General features: G+C 41.4%; 1 protein-coding gene across 1 annotated transcript in view; it reads left to right on the top strand.

Annotated features, from left to right (window-relative positions):
• Window positions 1-19,267, top strand: part of PRSS12 (serine protease 12) — a 137,506-nt gene that overhangs the window by 56,698 nt on the left and 61,541 nt on the right. The window contains 2 exon segments of the mRNA XM_060177318.1: window positions 10,087-10,265; window positions 15,946-16,087. Coding sequence (XP_060033301.1) covers window positions 10,087-10,265; window positions 15,946-16,087 — 321 coding nt within the window.

The raw sequence follows: 19,267 nt of genomic DNA, 5'->3' as shown, positions 1-19,267 counted from the left end.
TATGGCGTGTGTCAGAGTGATGCTCTGGTCTTCCTCACTGAATGAATAAATGCATCTTTAAAAATAAAATAAGAAAATCCTGCACAGCAGCATTCATTCTTCAGAGCCAAAGATCTTTTTCAACTATATATATATATATATATATATATATATATATATATATATATATATATAATGGTTTTTCCCCCTCAGAGCACTGCTCTGGTTTATGGCATGTAAATTGTTCTTGAAGGCCATATGGACAGAGGCTAGAGAGACTAGAGAGAGAAAATCATATGGAAACTCTTGTTAATGTTAACTGTATGCATAGACTAAGTCTTTAAATTATTCTTAGGGATTCTCTTTCTTTTTTTTTTTTTTATTGTTTGGCTGAAGGGATCCACATTTGGAAAAGTGATTAAAATGGAGAAATATATTCAAATGTTGAATATGGCAAAGATTCTCCATTAACCTCAAAGTCAGCCAAGCCCAGCTAGGTAGAGATTTGCTTTTGTTATAATCTTCTGATTCCGGAGCTAACGTTGTTTGACTTTCACGTGATCTTCTAGTTCTCCCATGAGTTTGCGGTCAAGCAATATCCTGTAACTGCTCTTCCTCAGAATATATTTTGCTCACTTAAAGGCACAGTCCTTTCAAGTGAAATCATTTGCTGATGGCTCTTGGTTGATAGCAGACACATAATTGCTGTTTGTCTCGATTTATGGTCGGTTCTTAAGCAAATTTCATGTCAGTCTTACTTGCTTTGTTGAATTCCCAGAGGGCAATGACATCATACTTCCCTGGAGCAGTGGTTGCAATTTCTGTGTGAGATGCTTTCTTTGTTGACCTTCATCTTGTAATGGTGTCTGTAGATTTTTGGTAGCTGGCAAGCTTCCTGAATACAAAAGGAATCCCTATACTTAGGATACTTAAAAATTGATGAGCCTAGAACTTGGAGTAAGATGAAAAGAGGAAGAGGCAGTACTCCTTGTCAGAATATTGAACTTGAGAAAGCATATGGGTGCAACTGAGTTTCAGATGGAAATATTTTATTTAGCTCCTTCTGTGCTTAGTGGTGAAACATCCCCCACACATTTCAGAACCATTTAGAGTGTGGCTTAGAACTAGGACAGCAGGAGTTAGGCGGTAGCGCAGTGGGTTAAGTGAAGGTGGCACAAAGCCCAATGACCAGCGTAAGGATCCCCCTGGCTCCCCACCTGCAGAGGAGTCAATTCACAGGTCTGCAAGTGTCTGTCTTTCTCTCCCCCTCTCTATCTCCCCCTCCTCTCTCCATTTCTCTCTGTTTTATCCAACAACGACATCAATAATAAATACAACAGTAAAAATACAGCAAGGGCAACAAAAGGGGATAAATAAATAAATATAGAAAAAAGATCTAGGACAGCGTATTTTATTGTATAGCCATGCCACAATTTGCACAGGGATATATATAACATAATGCAAAAAGATTTTTATGCTCGAGTCTCCAAAGCTCCAAGTTCAATATATATATTCTATATAAATTGAATATATATTGAATATGTATATTGAATATGTATATAGAATTTGGAATATATATATTTTGAATATATATACATATAGATATAATCACATATTCTAATCACATATTCGTCCTTACCAGAGTTGCTAAAGAAATAAAAAGTACAAGAGTTCAGCAAGAAGTCAATTATTGTTTATCATGCCATGATAACAATATTGTGAATTTTCTTTAACAAATATTTATGTTCATAGATAATATATGTCTGAACCAAGATACTGTTCTTTGTTCTCATCTCTCAAGAAACTTTACTAGCCTATTATGTTCTCAATTATCATAACCTCTATTCACTATAGTCTGCTTTCCTCTTTTACTTCTGCCCTGGTAAGGCCAGGTTATTAAATTATAATAGAACAAATAAAACAACATATATACCAATATATATTGGAATATATATATATAGAATATACATATATTGAACTTGGAGCTTGGAGACTCGAGCATAAAAATCTTTTTGCATTATCTCTCCTGCCCAGGAATTAAAACTTTCTTATTTATTTATTTATTTATTTGTAAAATAAAAAATATTGACAAGACCATAGGATGAGAGGAGTAAAATTCCACACAGTTCCTACCACCAGAGTTCCATATCCCATCCTCTCCATTGGAAGCTTTCTTATTTGTTATCTCTCTGGGAGTATGAATCCAGGATCATTATAGGGTGCAAGAGGTGGGAGGTCTGGCTTCTGTAATTTCTTCTCCACTGGGCAAGGGCATTGGCAGGTTGATCTCTACCCCCACCCTATGTCTATTTTTCGCTAGTGGGGCAGGGCTCCAGAGACATGGGGTTCCAGGGTAGATTGGTGTAGTCATCTGCCTGAGGGAGTCAGGTTGGCATCATGGTAGCATTTGTAACTTGGTGTCGGAAAAAGCATTAAGATGTAAAGCAGAACAAATTGTTTAAAATAATGTAGAACCTTGGGGAAGAGAGAAGGGGCAACTATGTATAAATGTGGACAGATAGTTATGGAGAAGATGGTTGGCCCATGTCTACAACTTTAGGGGAACTGTGCTGGATTGCAGTGGGGAGAGTGAAGATTCAGAACACTGGTGGTGGAAATAGTGTGGATTCAAACCCTTGTTGACATGTAATTCTGTAATATATATATATATATATATATATATATATATATATATATATATATATATATGCAAGAATATAGCAGATGAGATTTGGGGGTCTCCATTTTGGAAAAAATTAGTAGGTCTATTTTAGGTGTATTCCAAGGGGCCCATGGCTTTCCTGATTTTTGCCTGAACCTGACAACTAACATGCAGGTGGGCCAAAGGTATTATCTGTGGAGATGGTGTCACGGTTGGATATAGGGCTAGAAAACTGGATCAGGGAAGAGTAGCTCCCAAATCTGGGAAAAGTATATAAATACCATTAACTGTAAACCCCATCAATTTGATCTATATTCAGTGCAGGAGCCTGTGTAACCTCTGTATCTCAGTAAATCTGAGCTTGCATTCTGTGCTTATGGCTAGGAACATTCTAGGCTGCACCCAGTGCCACAACCCATCTTTCTCAAGTGTTAGAGGAGTTTGGTCTAATCTCCCTTCTGAGAATAGGGCTATCCTTATCATTGTTGATCCACACAGAGGGCAAGGTCCTGTAGAGGCCCACAAAGGGGTTCCTTATATTGTTCCTGATGGAGATGACCAGTGACAGTGGCGAGAGGGATGTAGGTCTAGGTCCATCATGTTTGTGTGAAAATCCCAGGACTCCCTGACTAGGGCCCCTGGAGATGAGGTGGCTTCTTTTTCTTTTTAGAAAATATTATTTATTTATTATTTATTTATTTACTATTGGATAGAAGCCGAGAAAAATTGAGAGGGAAGGGGGAGATAGGGAGGGAGAAAGAGAGACACCTGCAGTCCTGCTTCACCACTCATGAAGCTTTTCCCCTACAGGTGGGGACGTGGGGCTTGAACCTAGGTCCTTGCATACTGTAATGTGTGAGCTTAACCAGGTCCCCCCCCCCCCCCCGGCCTGGCCCCTGGAATTAAAATTTTTCAAACATTTCTCTTTTTCCCTTCCTTCCTTCCTTCCTTCCTTCCTTCCTTCCCTCCCTCCCTCCCTCCTTCCCTCCCTCCCTCCTTCCCTCCCTCCCTTCCTCCCTCCCTCCTTCCTTCCCTCCCTCCCTCCCTCCTTCCTTCCCTCCCTCCCTCCTTCCTTCCTTTCTTCCTTCCCTCCCTCCCTCCTTCCTTCCCTCCCTCCCTCCCTCCCTCCTTCCCTCCCTCCCTCCTTCCTTCCCTCCCTCCCTCCCTCCTTCCTTCCCTCCCTCCCTCCTTCCTTCCCTCCCTCCCTCCCTCCCTCCTTCCTTCCTTCCCTCCCTCCCTCCCTCCCTCCTTCCCTCCCTCCCTCCCTCCCTCCTTCCTTCCCTCCCTCCCTCCCTCCCTCCTTCCTTCCTTCCTTCCTTCCCTCCCTCCCTCCCTCCTTCCCTCCCTCCCTCCCTCCCTCCCTCCTTCCTTCCTTCCTTCCTTCCTTCCTTCCTTCCTTCCTTCCTTCCTTTTCCTCCTTTCTTCCTTCTTTTCTTTCTTTCTTTCTTTCTTTTTTTTTTTTTTTTTGCCTCCAGGGTTATTGCTGGGGCTCAGTAGAAGAAGAAGTGCCAGCACTATGAATCCTCTGCTCCTGGTGGCCATTTTTTTTCCCCATTTTATTGTATAGGACAGAGAGAAATTGAGAGAGAGTGAGAACGAGAGAAAGAAGGAGGGAAAGAGAAAGAAAGATGCTTGTGAAGCATTCCCCTGCAGTTGGGGAACCAGGTGCTTAAATCGGAATCCTTGAAACCAGACCTTGCACTTTGTACTGTGTATGCTCAGCCAGGCATGCCATCAAACAAATCTTTCTTTTTAGGATTATTATTTTATTTTATTTTGTTTTATTTTATTTTACTAGTGCTCAGCTCTGGCTTATGGTGCTGTGGGGGATTGAACATAAGGCTTGAAAGTCTCTTTGCACAACCATTATGCTATCTACCCCCTCCCCAATTTTTTTTTTTTGTGTGTGAAATTACATTGTTGTTGGATGATATTCACACTATGTTTTTAAGTCAACTGTGTTTATGTGCCATAGAAAATTCTTGGAAAATGTCAGGAGGCTCAGGGCAGGTAAGTGTTTCAGAGCCTGAACTAAATATATAGCCAGGCAAGTTTTTCCATCTAGTGATGGTGTAGCAGTGGCAAATTATTTGATTTCTGGGATTTAGTGTCTTCATCTGATATCAGATCAATCGAGTGTTTATTGGGGAGTGCTGTTCTATAGGTTAGATGGCTTTCTAGAGAAATATAACTCTTGTGTTCTTAGAGGGCCCCTAGTGCATAAATTTGTTCTGTGCTCAGAGGCTAGGAAATCAGGTAGAGGTTGTGCACTCAGGTCACACTGTGACTGAGAGCAAAATGAACTGCTAAGACCCTGCTGGGAATAAGTTCCATAGAGAGGAAGGAGAGATGACGTACGACTTCAGGAAATGCACATAGCAGTGGTTTAACAGCTCCCCCATTTGATGTTGCTTTTCCTTATAGTGCAAAACCATTAAAGAGGAGAGATACCCATATTGTTTTGTTTTGTCATTGCTATGGCTTCACTTCTCTGAGCTGACTTTGCAGGGGTGGGGGTGGGGAGAGGCAGCACTAAACTCCTCCATTGTGGTGGGGGCCAGACTTGAACTTGGGCTGTGTGCATGACAAAACAGCCATACTGTCTGAGTGAGCTATCTTGCCAACCTAGAGACATCAGTTAGGTTCTTTCTTTCTTTCTCTCTCTCTCTCTCTCATTCATTCCTCTCTTTCTCCCTGTTTCTTTTTCTTACCAGGGTTATTGCTGAGATTGAGTGTCTGCATAGCTCCATCAATCTCAACACCCACATTTTTCCCCCTCCTTTCCTTCTTTTCTCCATCCTTCTCTCCTTTGCTCCCTTCTTTCATTACAGGGAAGGAGAGAGAAACAGAGAGATACCTGCAGCACTGCTCTACTGCTTGTGAAGCTTCCTTTTGTAGGCAGAGACTGGGGGCTTGAACCTGGGTCCCTGAACATGGTATTGTGTGTGCCACAGCACAGCTCTAGTTAGACATAACTTTCTTTTCTCTCCCCCTGGACTTCAGCATAGCCCTTGGTACCAGAAAATTCTAGTGACTGCCTGAAGGAATGCATATGCATATGTTAAGATTGCCTTCTTAATTTTTAATAATATTAAGTCAAAATTAAGTGAGACAGTCTGGTTTGTGTCACATCCCAGTTTTTTTTTTTTCACTTTTTTTTTATTGGGGAATTAATGTTTTGCATTCAACAGTAAGTACAATAGTTTGTACATGCATAACATTCCCCAGTTTCCCATATAACAATACAACCCACACTAGGTCCTCTGAATCCTTCCTGGACCTGTATTCACATCCCAGTTTTTAAAATCTTTTTGTTCTCAATTTTCCCCCTGAATTTTGTTTTTATAATCATTAAAATGATATTTATTACAATGGAAATATATCAGCCAGGAAGAAAATGAAATATCCAAATGAGACTTCTAAAATATTTATTTTAGTTATTTCACAAGAGAGAGGGAGAGAGGGAGAAAGAAAGAGGGAGGGAGAGAAAGAAAAAAAGAGAGGGAGAGGGAGAGAGAGAAAGAGAGAGAAACCAGAGCATCCCACTGGCATAGTCAATACTGAGGATCAAACTCAGGACTTCTTGCTTGCAGGTCAAGATCACTACCACAGTGCTACCTTCCTACTGCTCCAAATGGCATTTTAAGAGGGTGTTTTGACATAGACAAATTTTCCCCAGAGTCAGTGTTTGAGAATTTTACGCTCCTATCCTATGTCATCCTTTCAGGAAGGGACACAGCTTGGAGAGAATTCATCAGCCATTTTTTAAGTCTTTCTTAGCATCATGATCCCATAGACTTTAATGCACGTGAAATAAAATTTATTTTATTATATAGTTATTTTTCTCAAGTTATCTTGAGTTATTCTAAATAGATGAATGATTTCAAAATTGGTCCCTCCCACCCCCCGCCCAAACCCCCAGGTATAAAAAGCACTTTGTCTTTGCCAGGTGTGGGCCTTTGGTTCAAAGCTGGTCCTCCATTGCATTTAAGAAACGTTAGTGCTATGGGCTGGGTGGTGGTTGACCTAATTAAGTGCACATATTACCAAGTGAAAGGACCCAGGTTCGAGCCCTTGCTACCCACCTGCAGGGGATCCACTTCATGAGTGGTGAACGGGTCTGCAGGTCTGTCTGTCTGTCTATCTCTATCTACCTGTCTTTTTCAGTTCTTTTTTTCTTTCTCAATTTTTTTTCCTTTTGTTGCCCTCCCCTTTTTTTTTTTTTATCATTGTTGTGGTTATTATTGTTGTTATTGATGTTGTTGTTGTTGGAGAGGACACAGAGAAATGGAGAGAGGAGGGGAAGACAGAGAGGAGGAGAGAAAGATAGACACCCGCAGACCTGCTTCACCTCTTGTGAAGCGACTCCCCTGCAGGTGGGGAGCCGGGGGCTCAAATTGGGATTCTTACCATTGTGCTTCTCGCCATGTGCACTTAACCCGCTGCGCTGCCGCCCGACCCCCTCAATTTTTTTCTGTCATATCTAATAAAAGAAATTAGAAAGAAAGGGGGGGATGGCCTCCAGGAGCCTGAGGGTCTTTTTTCATAGCCACTTTTCCTCTGTGTAGATTCATTATGGGAAGAATCAACTTTCTTCACATAGTCAGTAAAACATGAACCTTTCTGCACGTTTCTGCACTCTTTTGCTGTCACACAGACACGTTGTGAAACAACTGAAAACGTGATTTAAACATTTTTTACTAATTGAACTTTCACTGCTTCTCTGCAGAAGAGCAGAAATGGCACTCTGTTTTGCCTTCCCATTTCCTTTAGCTGAATTTACAGAATGATGTTAGTTTGACAGGTGAATTATCTTGCTCGTCCAGAATCCTAAATCGAACCATTTTGATTCCATCAAAATCTCTTATATAAGCACTCTGTTTTCCCTTTACTCTACTCTTCCTTCACACCTCCTGTAAACATCTCATTATCCTCCCCCTTTTTACTTAGCACAGACTTTAAACAGAAAACGGAGAGGACAGAACGGGATAGGCATTCAGCTTATATTTAAAATGTCTTACGGTCAGCTGTCCTGGTAATTTTCAGACATGTTCTCTTAAAAGAAAATAAATAAAGAAAAACTAGTAAAGTCACGGGCCTCTTGGAATATACCTAAAATAGACCTACTGGCTATTTCCAAAAAGGAGACTCCAAATATTCATCTGCAATATTCCGGCCTTTAAGTTCATGACTAGTCAACTGTTTTTTCAGCCACCAGGTTCCAGATGCTACTGTGATGTCAACCAGACTTCCCTGGGCAGATGACCCCATCAATGTGTCCTGGAGCTCCGCTTCCCCAGAGCCCTCCCCCATTAGGGAAAGAGAGAGGCAGCCTGGGAGTATGGATCCATCTGTCAACACTCATGTTCTGCAGGGAAGCAATTACAGAAGCCAGACCTCCCACCTTCTGCATCCCACAATGACCTTAGGTCCATACTCCCAGAAGGATAAAGAATAGGAAAGCTATCAGGGGAGAGGATGGGATATGGAGTTCTGGTGGTGGGAACTGTGTGGAATTGTACCCCTCTTATCCTATGGTCTTGTCAATGTTTCCATTTTATAAATAAAAATAAAAATAAAATAAAATAAAGAAAAATCAGTATCTCTTAGTAGAAAAAGATACTCCCATTGTACCTAGTAAAAATTTGTCAGGCCAAGTTCTTCTTAGCCCACAGAGCTGATTATCCATAATTGGTAGTGTATTAAACATTTAGCAAACTTTTTTCTTTTTTTTATTTTGGTTATGAATTCTCAGGATATAATCTTATGAGAAAAAATAACTTGATGGGGAAGGGGCATAGATGCAGTCTCACTGGAAAATCAATTAAAAAAAGAAATGCTCTGGCCTAAAATTTAAAAGCTAAAGGGGCTTCATAGACAATTTTAAAAGTCATAGATAATTATTTTTTTCTAATTTTTTAAATTTCCTTATTGGGGGATTAATGTTTTATATTTGACAGTAAACACAGTAGTTTGTACATGCATAATATTTCTCAGTTTTCCACATAACAATACAACCCCCACTAGGTCCTCTGTCATCCTTTTCCAGGACCTGTATTCTCCCCCTCCCCCACCCCAGAGTCTTTTACTTTGGTTCAATACACCAATTCCAGTTCAGGTTTTACTTGTGTTTTCTCTTCTGATCTTGTTTTTCAACTTCTGCTTGAGAGTGAGATCAGAGCACTACCCAGCTTTGGCTTTTAGTGGTGCAGGGGATTGAATTAGGGACTTAAGTGCCTCAGGCATGAGAGTCTGTTTGCATAGACATTATGCTGTCTACCCCCCACCCCACGGATTATTTTTAAAAATATTTATTTCCCTTTTTGTTGACCATGTTGTTTTATTGTTGTACTTATTATTGTTGTTGTTATTGATGTTGTCATTGTTGGATAGGACAGAGAGAAATGGAGAGGGGAGGGGAAGACAGAGAGGGAAAGAGAAAGATAGAAACCTGCAGACCTGCTTCACCGCTTGAAGCGACTCCGCTACAGGTGGGGAGCCCTGGGCTTAAACCGGGATTCTTACACCTGTCCTTGCTCTTTGCGCCACCTACGCTTAACCCGCTGTGCTACCGCCTGACTCCCAGATTAATTTTTTTGTGGGCAAGCGTGATATATTCTCAGAAATTTGAGCTTCTGGCATGTACATTTAATACAAATAAATCTGAGTGGAAAGGTGGTTTAGTTATAAATAGATTTGGCTAGAAGTGATTGAGAACTGGAAATGACAGTATCAGAATCATGATAAAATTTATACATAACATAATGGTTATGCGAAGAGACTCTCATGCCTGAGGCTCAAACTCCCAGGTTCAGTCCCCCCAGGCCACCATAAACCAGAACTGAGCAGTGCTGTGGTGTGTTGTTCTGTCTGTCTCTCACAATATCTATGATCTTTTCATGAAAATAAACAAATAAAAAAAAGAAACTTAGGGGGAGTCGGGCGGTAGCTCAGAGGGTTAAGCGCAAGTGGCGCAAAGCGCAAGGACTGGCGTAAGGATCCCGGTTTGAGCCCTGGGCTCCCCACCTGCAGGGGAGTCGCTTCACAAATGGTGAAGCAGGTCTGCATGGGTATCCTTTTCTCCCCCCTCTGTCTTCCCCTCCTCTCTCCATTTCTCTCTGTCCTATCCAACAACGACGACATCAGTAACTGCAACAATAATAACTACATCAACAATAAAAAAAAAAAAGGGCAACAAAAGGGGAAATAAATAAATAGAAAGAAGAAAAGAAAAAATAAAATAAAAGGAGCACCAACCAACCAACCAACAAAAAAACACAACAACAAAACCCTGAGATAAAGTTAAGTCCTGTTGTGGCATTTGGAATGAGTCGACAAAGGAATTTAAGGATTTGTGCTTTATTATGCAGTGAATCTAGTACAGGAAAGCAGTCAAACCAGACGTTGCTATCTAATCCAGAATGGTTATTCCCGTGTTTGTCTAGTGGCATTGCCAAAGCTTGGAGTCATGCATATTTTGGTGAAGGAACTGGCCCAGTGATATTAGATGAAGTTCGCTGCACTGGGAACGAGATTTCTCTGGAGCAGTGCCCGAAGAATTCCTGGGGCGAGCATAACTGTGGCCATAAAGAAGATGCTGGAGTATCCTGCACCCCTCTCACAGGTAAGGGTTTGACCCCATTTATCTACCGGCTTGTGTGCACCGTGCCATTTGGGTTTCGATTTTCTTGCCCTTAATTTAGATATTGTTGAATAAGTGAGTGTACAAATGCCCCCGCTTCCCTTAATACAATTCACAAGCACTAACACAGTGGTTGGTCCTGGTAGAGCGCAAAAAGTGAGTGTACAAATGCCCCCGCTTCCCTTAATACAATTCACAAGCACTAACACAGTGGTTGGTCCTGGTAGAGCGCACATGTTACCATGCTTTAGAGCCTGGAGTTTTAGTCCCCTGGCCCTCACCTTTGGGGAGGGGTGAGGTAGAGAGTTTCACATGGCGAGGCAGTGCTATAAATGTCTCTCTCTCTCTCTCTCTCTCCTCTCTCCTTCTCTCTCTCCCTCTCTCCATATAGATACATTTTTTTCTGATATATATATGAAGAGAAAGGGGAGGAACAGGGGATTTGTTAGTCAAACACTGAACCTCAGCAATAACTCTTGTGGTTAAAAAAAAAAAACACAAAGATTAACACAGAGGTTTTGGGCAGTAGCACAGTGGGTTGAGTGCACCTGTCTTGAAGCATAAAGACAGGCATAAGGATCCCTGTTCAAGCCCCCAGCTCCCCACCTGCAGGTCTGCAAGTGTCTTTCTCTCCCCCTCTCTGTCTTCCTCTCCTCTCTCCATTTCTTTCTGTCCTATTCAACAACACTGACATCATCAACAACAATAATAATAACCACAACAATGTTTAAAAAAACAAGGTCAACAAAAAGGGGGGGAAATAGCTTCCAGGAGTAGTGGATTCGTGGTGCAGGCACAGAGCCCCAGCTATAACCCTGGAGGCAAAAAAAAAAAAAAGTTAGCACAGATTGAATACATACTTTTCCTTAGAGAGGTTTTTTTAAAAAAATATTTATTTATTCCTTTTTATTGCCCTTGTTTTTTTATTGTTGTAGTTATTATTGTTGTTATTGATGTCGTCGTTGTTGGATAGGACAGAGAGAAATGGAGAGAGGAGGGGAAGACAGAGAGGGGGAGAGAAAGAGAGACACCTGCAGACTTGCTTCACTGCTTGTGAAGCGACTCCCCTGCAGGTGGGGAGCCAGAGGCTGGATTTAGAGAGGTTTTTAACCTTCAGTTTGAAGATATACAGTCACATAAAGCTAGGTCAAAAAACACGTCTTTGTTACAATATATAGTCACCCCATAATCAAAATTAGTATCTAGTCATTAATTCCTGTCTTTTGGCCTTATATCTTTTTTAAAATTAAAAAAAATTCCTTTATTTATTTATGGATAGAGCCAGAAATTGAGAGAGTGGGTGAATAGGGAGGGAGAGAGCCAGAGAGACACCTGCAACACTGCTTCACCACTCATGAAGCTTTTCCCCTGTAGGTGGGGACCGGGGACTTGAACCTGGGTTCTTTCACATTGTAACTTGTGTGATCAGCCAGGTGCGTCATCAACCCACCCCTTATAATTATATCTTTACTGCATCCATCTGTTAACCTCTCTTCACTCTTAGGGGTGTACTTATGATTAGTAAACATGTATTGATGGCATTGTTGATCAGAGCACAGGTTAATTTTCTTTTTTTCTTACTGAATTATTCAGACTATTCCAAAATGCAGTGTGTCTGTGAAGATCTGTCCTGTGTCCTAAGAAGGGGGTGAATGTCTTGAGTGCAGATGCGAGTGTTTGTGTGTTGGGGGTCTGTATGGGTTGTATACTTACACAGTTTAAGGTGGGCAGGCAAGAGAAGTTGGTCCATTATAAATCCATTGTTTTTATAGTAAAAAGAACTTGATGGTAAAAACAAATGAGGGGGGAGTTGGCAGTAGCGCATTGTGTTAAGCGCACGTGGCGCAAAGCGCAAGGACAGGTCTAAGGATCCCAGTTCAAGCCTCTGGCTCCCCGCCTGCAGGGGAGTTGCTTCACAGGCGGGGAGCTTCTCTACTTCTCTCTCCTTCTCTCTGCCTTCCCCTCCTCTCTCCATTTCTCTTGGTCCTATCCAACAATGACGACAACAATAATAACTACACAATAAAACAAGGGCAACAAAAGGGGATAAATATTTTTTAAAATGAGGGTTTTAATTTTAATAAAATTGAAATAATTAAAAACATCTTTTTTGTATTTATTTATTTATTGGATAGAGACAGAGACACTGAAATGAAGAGAGGTAGGGAGAGAGAAACAGAGACACCTGCAGCACTGCTTTACTGATTGTGAAGTTCCCCACTTGCAGGTGGGGGTGGTGGGCTTGAAACCAGGTCCTTGTGCTCAACTCGGTGCCCCACTACCAAACACCCTGAAACTTCCTTCCTTCCTTCCTCCCTCCCTCTCATTCTTTCTTTCTTTTTTTTTTTTTTTTTTTGCCTCTAGGATTATCGCTGGTGCTTGGTGCCTGCACTAGGAATCCACTGCTCCTGGAGGCCATTTTTCCCATTTTGTTGGCCTTGTTGCTATTGCTGCTATTGATAGGACAGAGAGAAACAGAGGGAGGAGGGGAAGAGAGAGAGGGGGAGAGAAAGCCAGACACCTGCAGACCTACTTCACCCCCTGTGAAGCGACCCCCCTGCAGGTGGGGAGCCGGGGGCTCGAACTGGGATCCTTCCGTCCGTCCTTGCGCTTTGCACCACTTGCGCTTAACCCACTGAGCTACCGCCGGGCCACACCCTGAAATGTTTTAAGACTTGCAAAAAATGGAAATCTACATTGCTTACATAGTTTATATATGCTATTGTTATAAGCAGAACAACATGTCTGCCCAATAGAAACTGAAGGTTCGTAACAGGTTTTAAAATGTATTAATTCATGATTTAACAGGGGTTTTCAAGGTACAGTTTCACAAGGGCATTCATGTATAAGTCACTGCACCCAGCACTGAAGTCCTGTGCCTTCTTCAGCAGTTTGAAACAAGACCATTTCATTCACTGGAGCTGCCATTTTTCCCTCTTTCGAGTGAAGAGAGTCTTTTTTTTTTAATTTTTAAAAACATTTATTTTTCCCTTTTTGTTTTCTATTGTAGTTATTATTGTTTTTGATGTTGTCGTTGTTGGATAGGACAGAGAGAAATGGAGAGAGGAGGGGAAGACAAGGGGAGAGAAAGTTATACACACCTACAGACCTGCTTCACCGCTTGTGAAGCGACTCCCCTGCAGGTGAGGAGCCGGGGGCTCGAACCAGGATCCTTCCGCTGGTCCTTGTGCTTTGCGCCACCTGCGCTAACCCGCTGCGCTACCACCGACTCCCTTGAAGACAGCCTTATACAGTGGCGCTGCTGTGGCTCAGTGAGGCAACATCTGGAACAGTGCTGGGCAAAGAGAGTAAAGTATCACACGAATCAATGATTCTCCGGCTGTTGAGAAAGCTCACCTGAAAGGATGCTAGTTCTGTCATGCACATGACTCAGGTTCAAGGCCGGAACACCCTCCCTGCACCGGTAGAAGCTTCGGGTTTTTTTTTTTTTTTTTTTTTTTTGACAGTGTACAGCCTCAACTCTGGCTTATGGTGGTGCGGGGGATTGAACCTGGGGCTTTGGAGTCTCAGGCATGAGAATCTCTTTGCATAACCATTATTATGCTATCTATCCCTGCCCACTTTGGTTGTCTTTCTATCCCTTTGTTTCTATCTGAAGAAAAAGAAAAAAAAAAAAAGCCAGCCCTAAAGTCCTATTGATAACTAGAGAAATTGAATTGTTTCTAAGAGACTTTTGTTGGCTTTAAAATGAAGATTCTAGAGAGCCAAGGAAAATAGTATCTTTACCCAAGATATTAATATGTTTCATTGGTGGTGGTGGTGGTGGGGGTGGTGTTTGGACTTTAATGAATAAAATTGACTTTTTATTCTACTTTTGGGTGGGAAGATTTATTTTTTTATTTTTAATTTTTTATATTTATTTTCCTTTTTGTTGCCCCTCTTTTTTTTTAATGTTGTAGTTGTCGTTAGATAGGACAGAGAGAAGTGGAGGGAGGAAGGGAAGACAGAGGGGAAGAGAAAGACAGACACCTGCAGACCTGCTTCACTGCCTGTGAAGCGACTCCCCTGCAGGTGGGGAGCCGGGGGCTTGAACCAGGATCCTTCCTCCTTGCGCTTTGCGCCACCTGTGCTTAATCTACTGCACTACCGCCCAACTCCCAAGGGTAGGTTTATTTTATTGTGTATCTGTTAGAGGTGTTTCATAGGATTCTCTAGGGATTAATTATAGATTTAAACTCATATCTGTATTATCAATGAAAGAACAAAGATGGGGTATTGATAGATAACATAATCGTTGTGCGAAGAAACTCTCATGCCTGAGGATCCAAAGTCCCATGTTCAATCCCCTGCACTATCATAAGGCAGAGCTGAGCAGTGCTCTAGTAGAAAAAAAATTATATATATATTTGGGGCTATGGGGTGGCACACATTACAGTGTACAAATACCCAGGGGAAAGCTTCATGAGTGATGAAGCAGGTGTTCCTCTTCCTCTCTCCCTCTCTGTCACCCCCTCCCTTCTCAGCTTCTCTCTGTCTCTACCCAATAACAAATAAATAAAACAATTTAGAAAGAAAAAGAACAAAGATGAGACACTTATCCCAGTGTTTATAATTTAGGAAAGCCTGAGGAATAAGAAATGAATTAACATAATAAAGCACTTTTTATCCAGGATCGTGTTTTTCTGTTTTAGTGTTGTTGTTGTTGTTTTTAAGAATTTATTTATTTATTAATGAGAAAGATAGAAGGAGAGAGAGAAAGACCCAGACATCACTCTGGTACTTCTGCTGCCAGGGACTGAACTGGGGACCTCATGCTTGAGAATCCAATGCCTTATCCACTGCACCACCTCCCGGACCACTCTGTGTTAGTGTTTTAATATTTTTTTCATAACACATCACTATTATTGGATGTTGCTGGCTCTGACACCACATCATCTAAAACTACAGAGCAGTCCAGTGTCAAATGCTCTGGTATTTAATTACTCCCTTTTTAAAAAATGTGATGATAATTATCAGTTTTATTTGAGAAGATCGGCCCTCTTGTCATGAGGTTAAAATTTTGAACTATTTCCAAGACTGTGTTTTCTGTCTTTTAAAATTTAAATGACTAATATTTCTCAGACTTAAGGGAATTAAAGCTGTAGAAAACTTTCCAAATATTTAATCCAGTGAAAGGAAATATTTACTTTGGAATTATATCAGAATTCATTTTTTTCTATTCATAGACTATGACAAAATTAAAAAAAAATAACTTTTTTTCCTATATGGATCATTGTGTCATACTTAAGAAGCAATCCAGCAATCTTAAGTTACTAAACACAGACCTCAAATAAATTCAACAAAAGCTCTAGAGAAGGGGGCCGGGGGGTGGTGCACATAGTATTAAGCGCTAGGACCTGTGCAAGGATCTGGGTTTGAGCCTCCAGCACCCCATCTACAGGGGGGAAGCTTTGCAAGTGACAAAATAGGCGTCTATCTTTCTCTCTCCCTCTCTCTCCTTTCTCAATTTCTCTTTGTGTTCTAGCCTATCAAAAGGGGTGAGGGGAATAGCCTCCAGGAACAGTGGATTTGTAGTGCAGGCACCAAGCCCCAGCAATAACCCTGGAGGCAAAAAAAAAAAAAGTCTAGAGAGAGATCTGAGCTAGACAGTGTTGTTTTCTGGGGGTTGTTGATTTGCTAAGTCTCTGTCTCCTTCTCACAGATGGGGTCATCAGACTCGCAGGTGGTAAAGGCAGTCACGAGGGTCGCCTGGAGGTGTATTACAGGGGGCAGTGGGGGACCGTCTGTGACGATGGCTGGACTGAGCTGAATACATACGTGGTTTGCCGGCAGCTGGGATTCAAGTAAGGCCCACCTTCTATTTTCCCAACTTGTATTTTGTGATCCTTACTTGTCATTGGTTCTGTATCATCTGTCTATATTTTTCTCCCTGCCTCCTATACCTGGTGTACGACAATACAAGAAGAATTAAGTGGCATAAAGCACAAGGACCAGTGTAAGGATCCCAGTTCGAGCCCCTGGCTTCCCACCTGCAGGGGAGTCGCTTCACAAGCAGGTCTGCAGGTGTCTTAACTTTCTCTCCCCATCTCTGTCTTCCCCTCCTCTCTCTATTTCTCTTTGTCCTATCCAATAAGGAGAACAATAATAACTACAACAATAAAACAACAAGGGTAACAAAAGGGAATAAATATTTTTTAAAAAAAAGAAAGAAAAATTATAATATTGTCTATGGTGAATCTCCATATGTTCCTGTTTATCTTAATTACTTCACCTGCTATCACTGCTTTTCTTGAATCGATGGTTGGGACCATGAGTGACTTTGTCTAGTCAAGTTAAGACCAATGCTTTGAATTCTCAATTCCATTCTGACACATCACTACTATTGGATGTTGTTGGCTCTGACGTCACAGCGTCTAAAACTACAGAGAAGTTCAGTGTCAAACGCTCTGGTATTTCATTATTCCCCTTTTAAAAAATGTGATGGTAATTATCACTTTTATTTGAGAAGAACAGCCCTCTTGTGATGAGGTGACCTTTAGAACTCTCCTTTGACCTCATTCTTGAAAGCCAAGTATCACACTCTGGGGAGTATATCTCATTCATGTCTTCTTAGCATTCTGGAGCTAAGACTTAAGTTGGCTGAAGTAATTGCAAATAATGGCTTTGAGTTAATATTTGAATGAAGCCCATGAATGCCCACTTTTTCTTGTTTTGCACACTTCTATGTCATCCTTGAAGCAGCTGACTTATGCATGAAAAAGTTTGGCAAAATCATTACGTTTCAGTTTGAAAGAGAGAAACTTAGAAATCGTCCTTAGACTTAAAAAAAATGTGTTTGCATCCAACTTAGGCACAGATATGTTAAATATGTATTTTTTAAATTTCTGACACAATGTTAAATAGTTCAGAAAATTTGGAAAAGAAAAATAAAGCTATCCCTCCATAATTTTTCTATTTGTATATTAGCACTAATACAACCTGTGTGTTTATAGGAACTCTAGTTCAATGGATGTGTAAATTTTTTTATCCACATTTTATACCTTAATGCTACTATATAGTCATAGTTTTTTTGGTTGTATATCTTTAAAAGATTTTATTTATTTATTAATGAGAAAGAAAGGAGGAGAAAGGGAAAGAACCAGACATCACTCTGGTACATATGCTGCTTGGGATTGAACTCTGGACCTCTTGCTTGAGAGTTTAATGCTTTATCCACTGCACCACTTCCTGGACCACTTTGTTATAATTTTTCATGATAGCATATATTTATTGAGTACTCATGCCATAACTTCATTTTCCCTTTTTTAATTTCTTTAATTTAATTTATTTATTTTCCTTTTTGTTGCCCTTGTTGTTTTATTGTTGTTGTAGTTATTATTGTTGTTGATGTCGTCATTGTTGGATAGGACAGAGAGAAATGGAGAGAGGAAGGGAAGGCAGAAGGGGGAGAGAAAGACAGACACCTACAGACCTGCTTTACCGCCTGTGAAGCAACTCCCCTGCAGGTGGGGAGTCAGGGGCTCAAACCAGGGTCCTTGCGCTTTGCGCCACATGCACTTAACCCCTGCGTTACCGCCCGACTCCCTGGTTTCATTTTCATGCTGTAAATAATGCTATCATGAAGATATATTTAATATCTGTGTGTAATTTCTCAATTCTTTTTAAGATAGAGATGGAGAGGTAGAGAAAGAATAAGTGAAATAGACCACAGCACCAATGTTCAATGTTTTGGGGCCAGGCTTGAACCTGGGTTGTGCACAAGGCAAAGCAATGCACTATCCAAGTGAAGTATTTTACCGGCCAAATTTCCCAATGTTTTGATTTTTGTGGGTGGTATAGTTATTATAAGATCAAGCACCAGGAGCCAGGTGGTGGTGCCCTTGGTTGAGTACACACATTACAATGCTCGAAGATAGGGTTTGAACCCCTGGGCTCCACTTGCAGGGGGGGAAGGAAGCTTCATAAGTGGTAAACCAGGTCTACAAGTCAGTCTCTCCTTCTCCTCTCCACCATTCTCCCCTCCCCTTCCATTCTCTCCCTTCCCCTCTTCTCCCCTTCTCTGCCTGGCTAGCTTGAGGGTGTTTCTTCCTGGGCACGTGCTCTCTGGGTTGGAGAGAACTCGACCTGAGCCAACCTGGGCTGCTGCTGACTCAGTGACTCGGGAGAGGAACCAGGAACTCGTGGTGGAGCGGGAACGCAATGCAGTGCCTTTATTGATCAGAGAGAACGCCTTTATAGATATCTTTAACCGGAAGTGGCAAGTGGGAAAAGGAAATGGCTAGGAGAGGGGGTAGAGAGAGAATAGCTTCCATAGCAGCTGTTGCGAAGGTTCTAACCAGTGGGATTAACCACTACCCTGCAGGCAGGGCGGGTCTCAGGCAAAACAATGATTATGTAAATAGACCACAGCATCAGTGATGGAGCAGAGTAGGGGGCTGTTCAACACTTCTCTCCCTTCCTCTCCTCTCCTCGAAATTTCTATCTGCCCTTTCAAATTAAAAAAGGAAGGAAGGGCTGGGGAGATAGCACACTGTTCTATAGAAAACTTTTGGTTGGGGGTATAGCATAATGGTTATGCAAACAACTTTCATGCCTGAGGCTCTCAAGTTCCAGATTTGATCTCCCACACCACCATAAGCCATAGCTGAGCAGTGTTCTGGTAAAAAAAAGAAAAAAAAGAAAAATAATAAAAAAAGAAAAGAAAGCTTTCATGCCTGAGGCTCTGAGGTCCCAGATTCAATCCCCAGGACCACCATCAACCAGAACTGAGCAGTGCATTGGTCTGTCTGTCTGTCTATCTATATCATAACCTTTGTGTTTCTCTCTCATTAGAATAAAATAAAAATTAAAAAAGAAAGAAAAAGAAGGGGGAAAAAAAAAAGGAAAATGGCTGCCAGGAATAGTACATTTGTTGTGTAGGCACCAAGCCCCAGCAGTAACCTTGGTGGCAATAAGAAAAGATTAAAAAAAAAAAAAAGAATAAAAATAAAAGGGGAAAATGAGTCAAATCACCCGGCAGAGGC

Source organism: Erinaceus europaeus, chromosome 2, assembly GCF_950295315.1.
Source record: "Erinaceus europaeus chromosome 2, mEriEur2.1, whole genome shotgun sequence".
Taxonomy (NCBI): Eukaryota; Metazoa; Chordata; class Mammalia; order Eulipotyphla; family Erinaceidae; genus Erinaceus; species Erinaceus europaeus.
The sequence above is the reverse complement of the archived record's forward strand: the minus strand, read 5'-3'. Positions and strand labels throughout refer to the sequence as shown.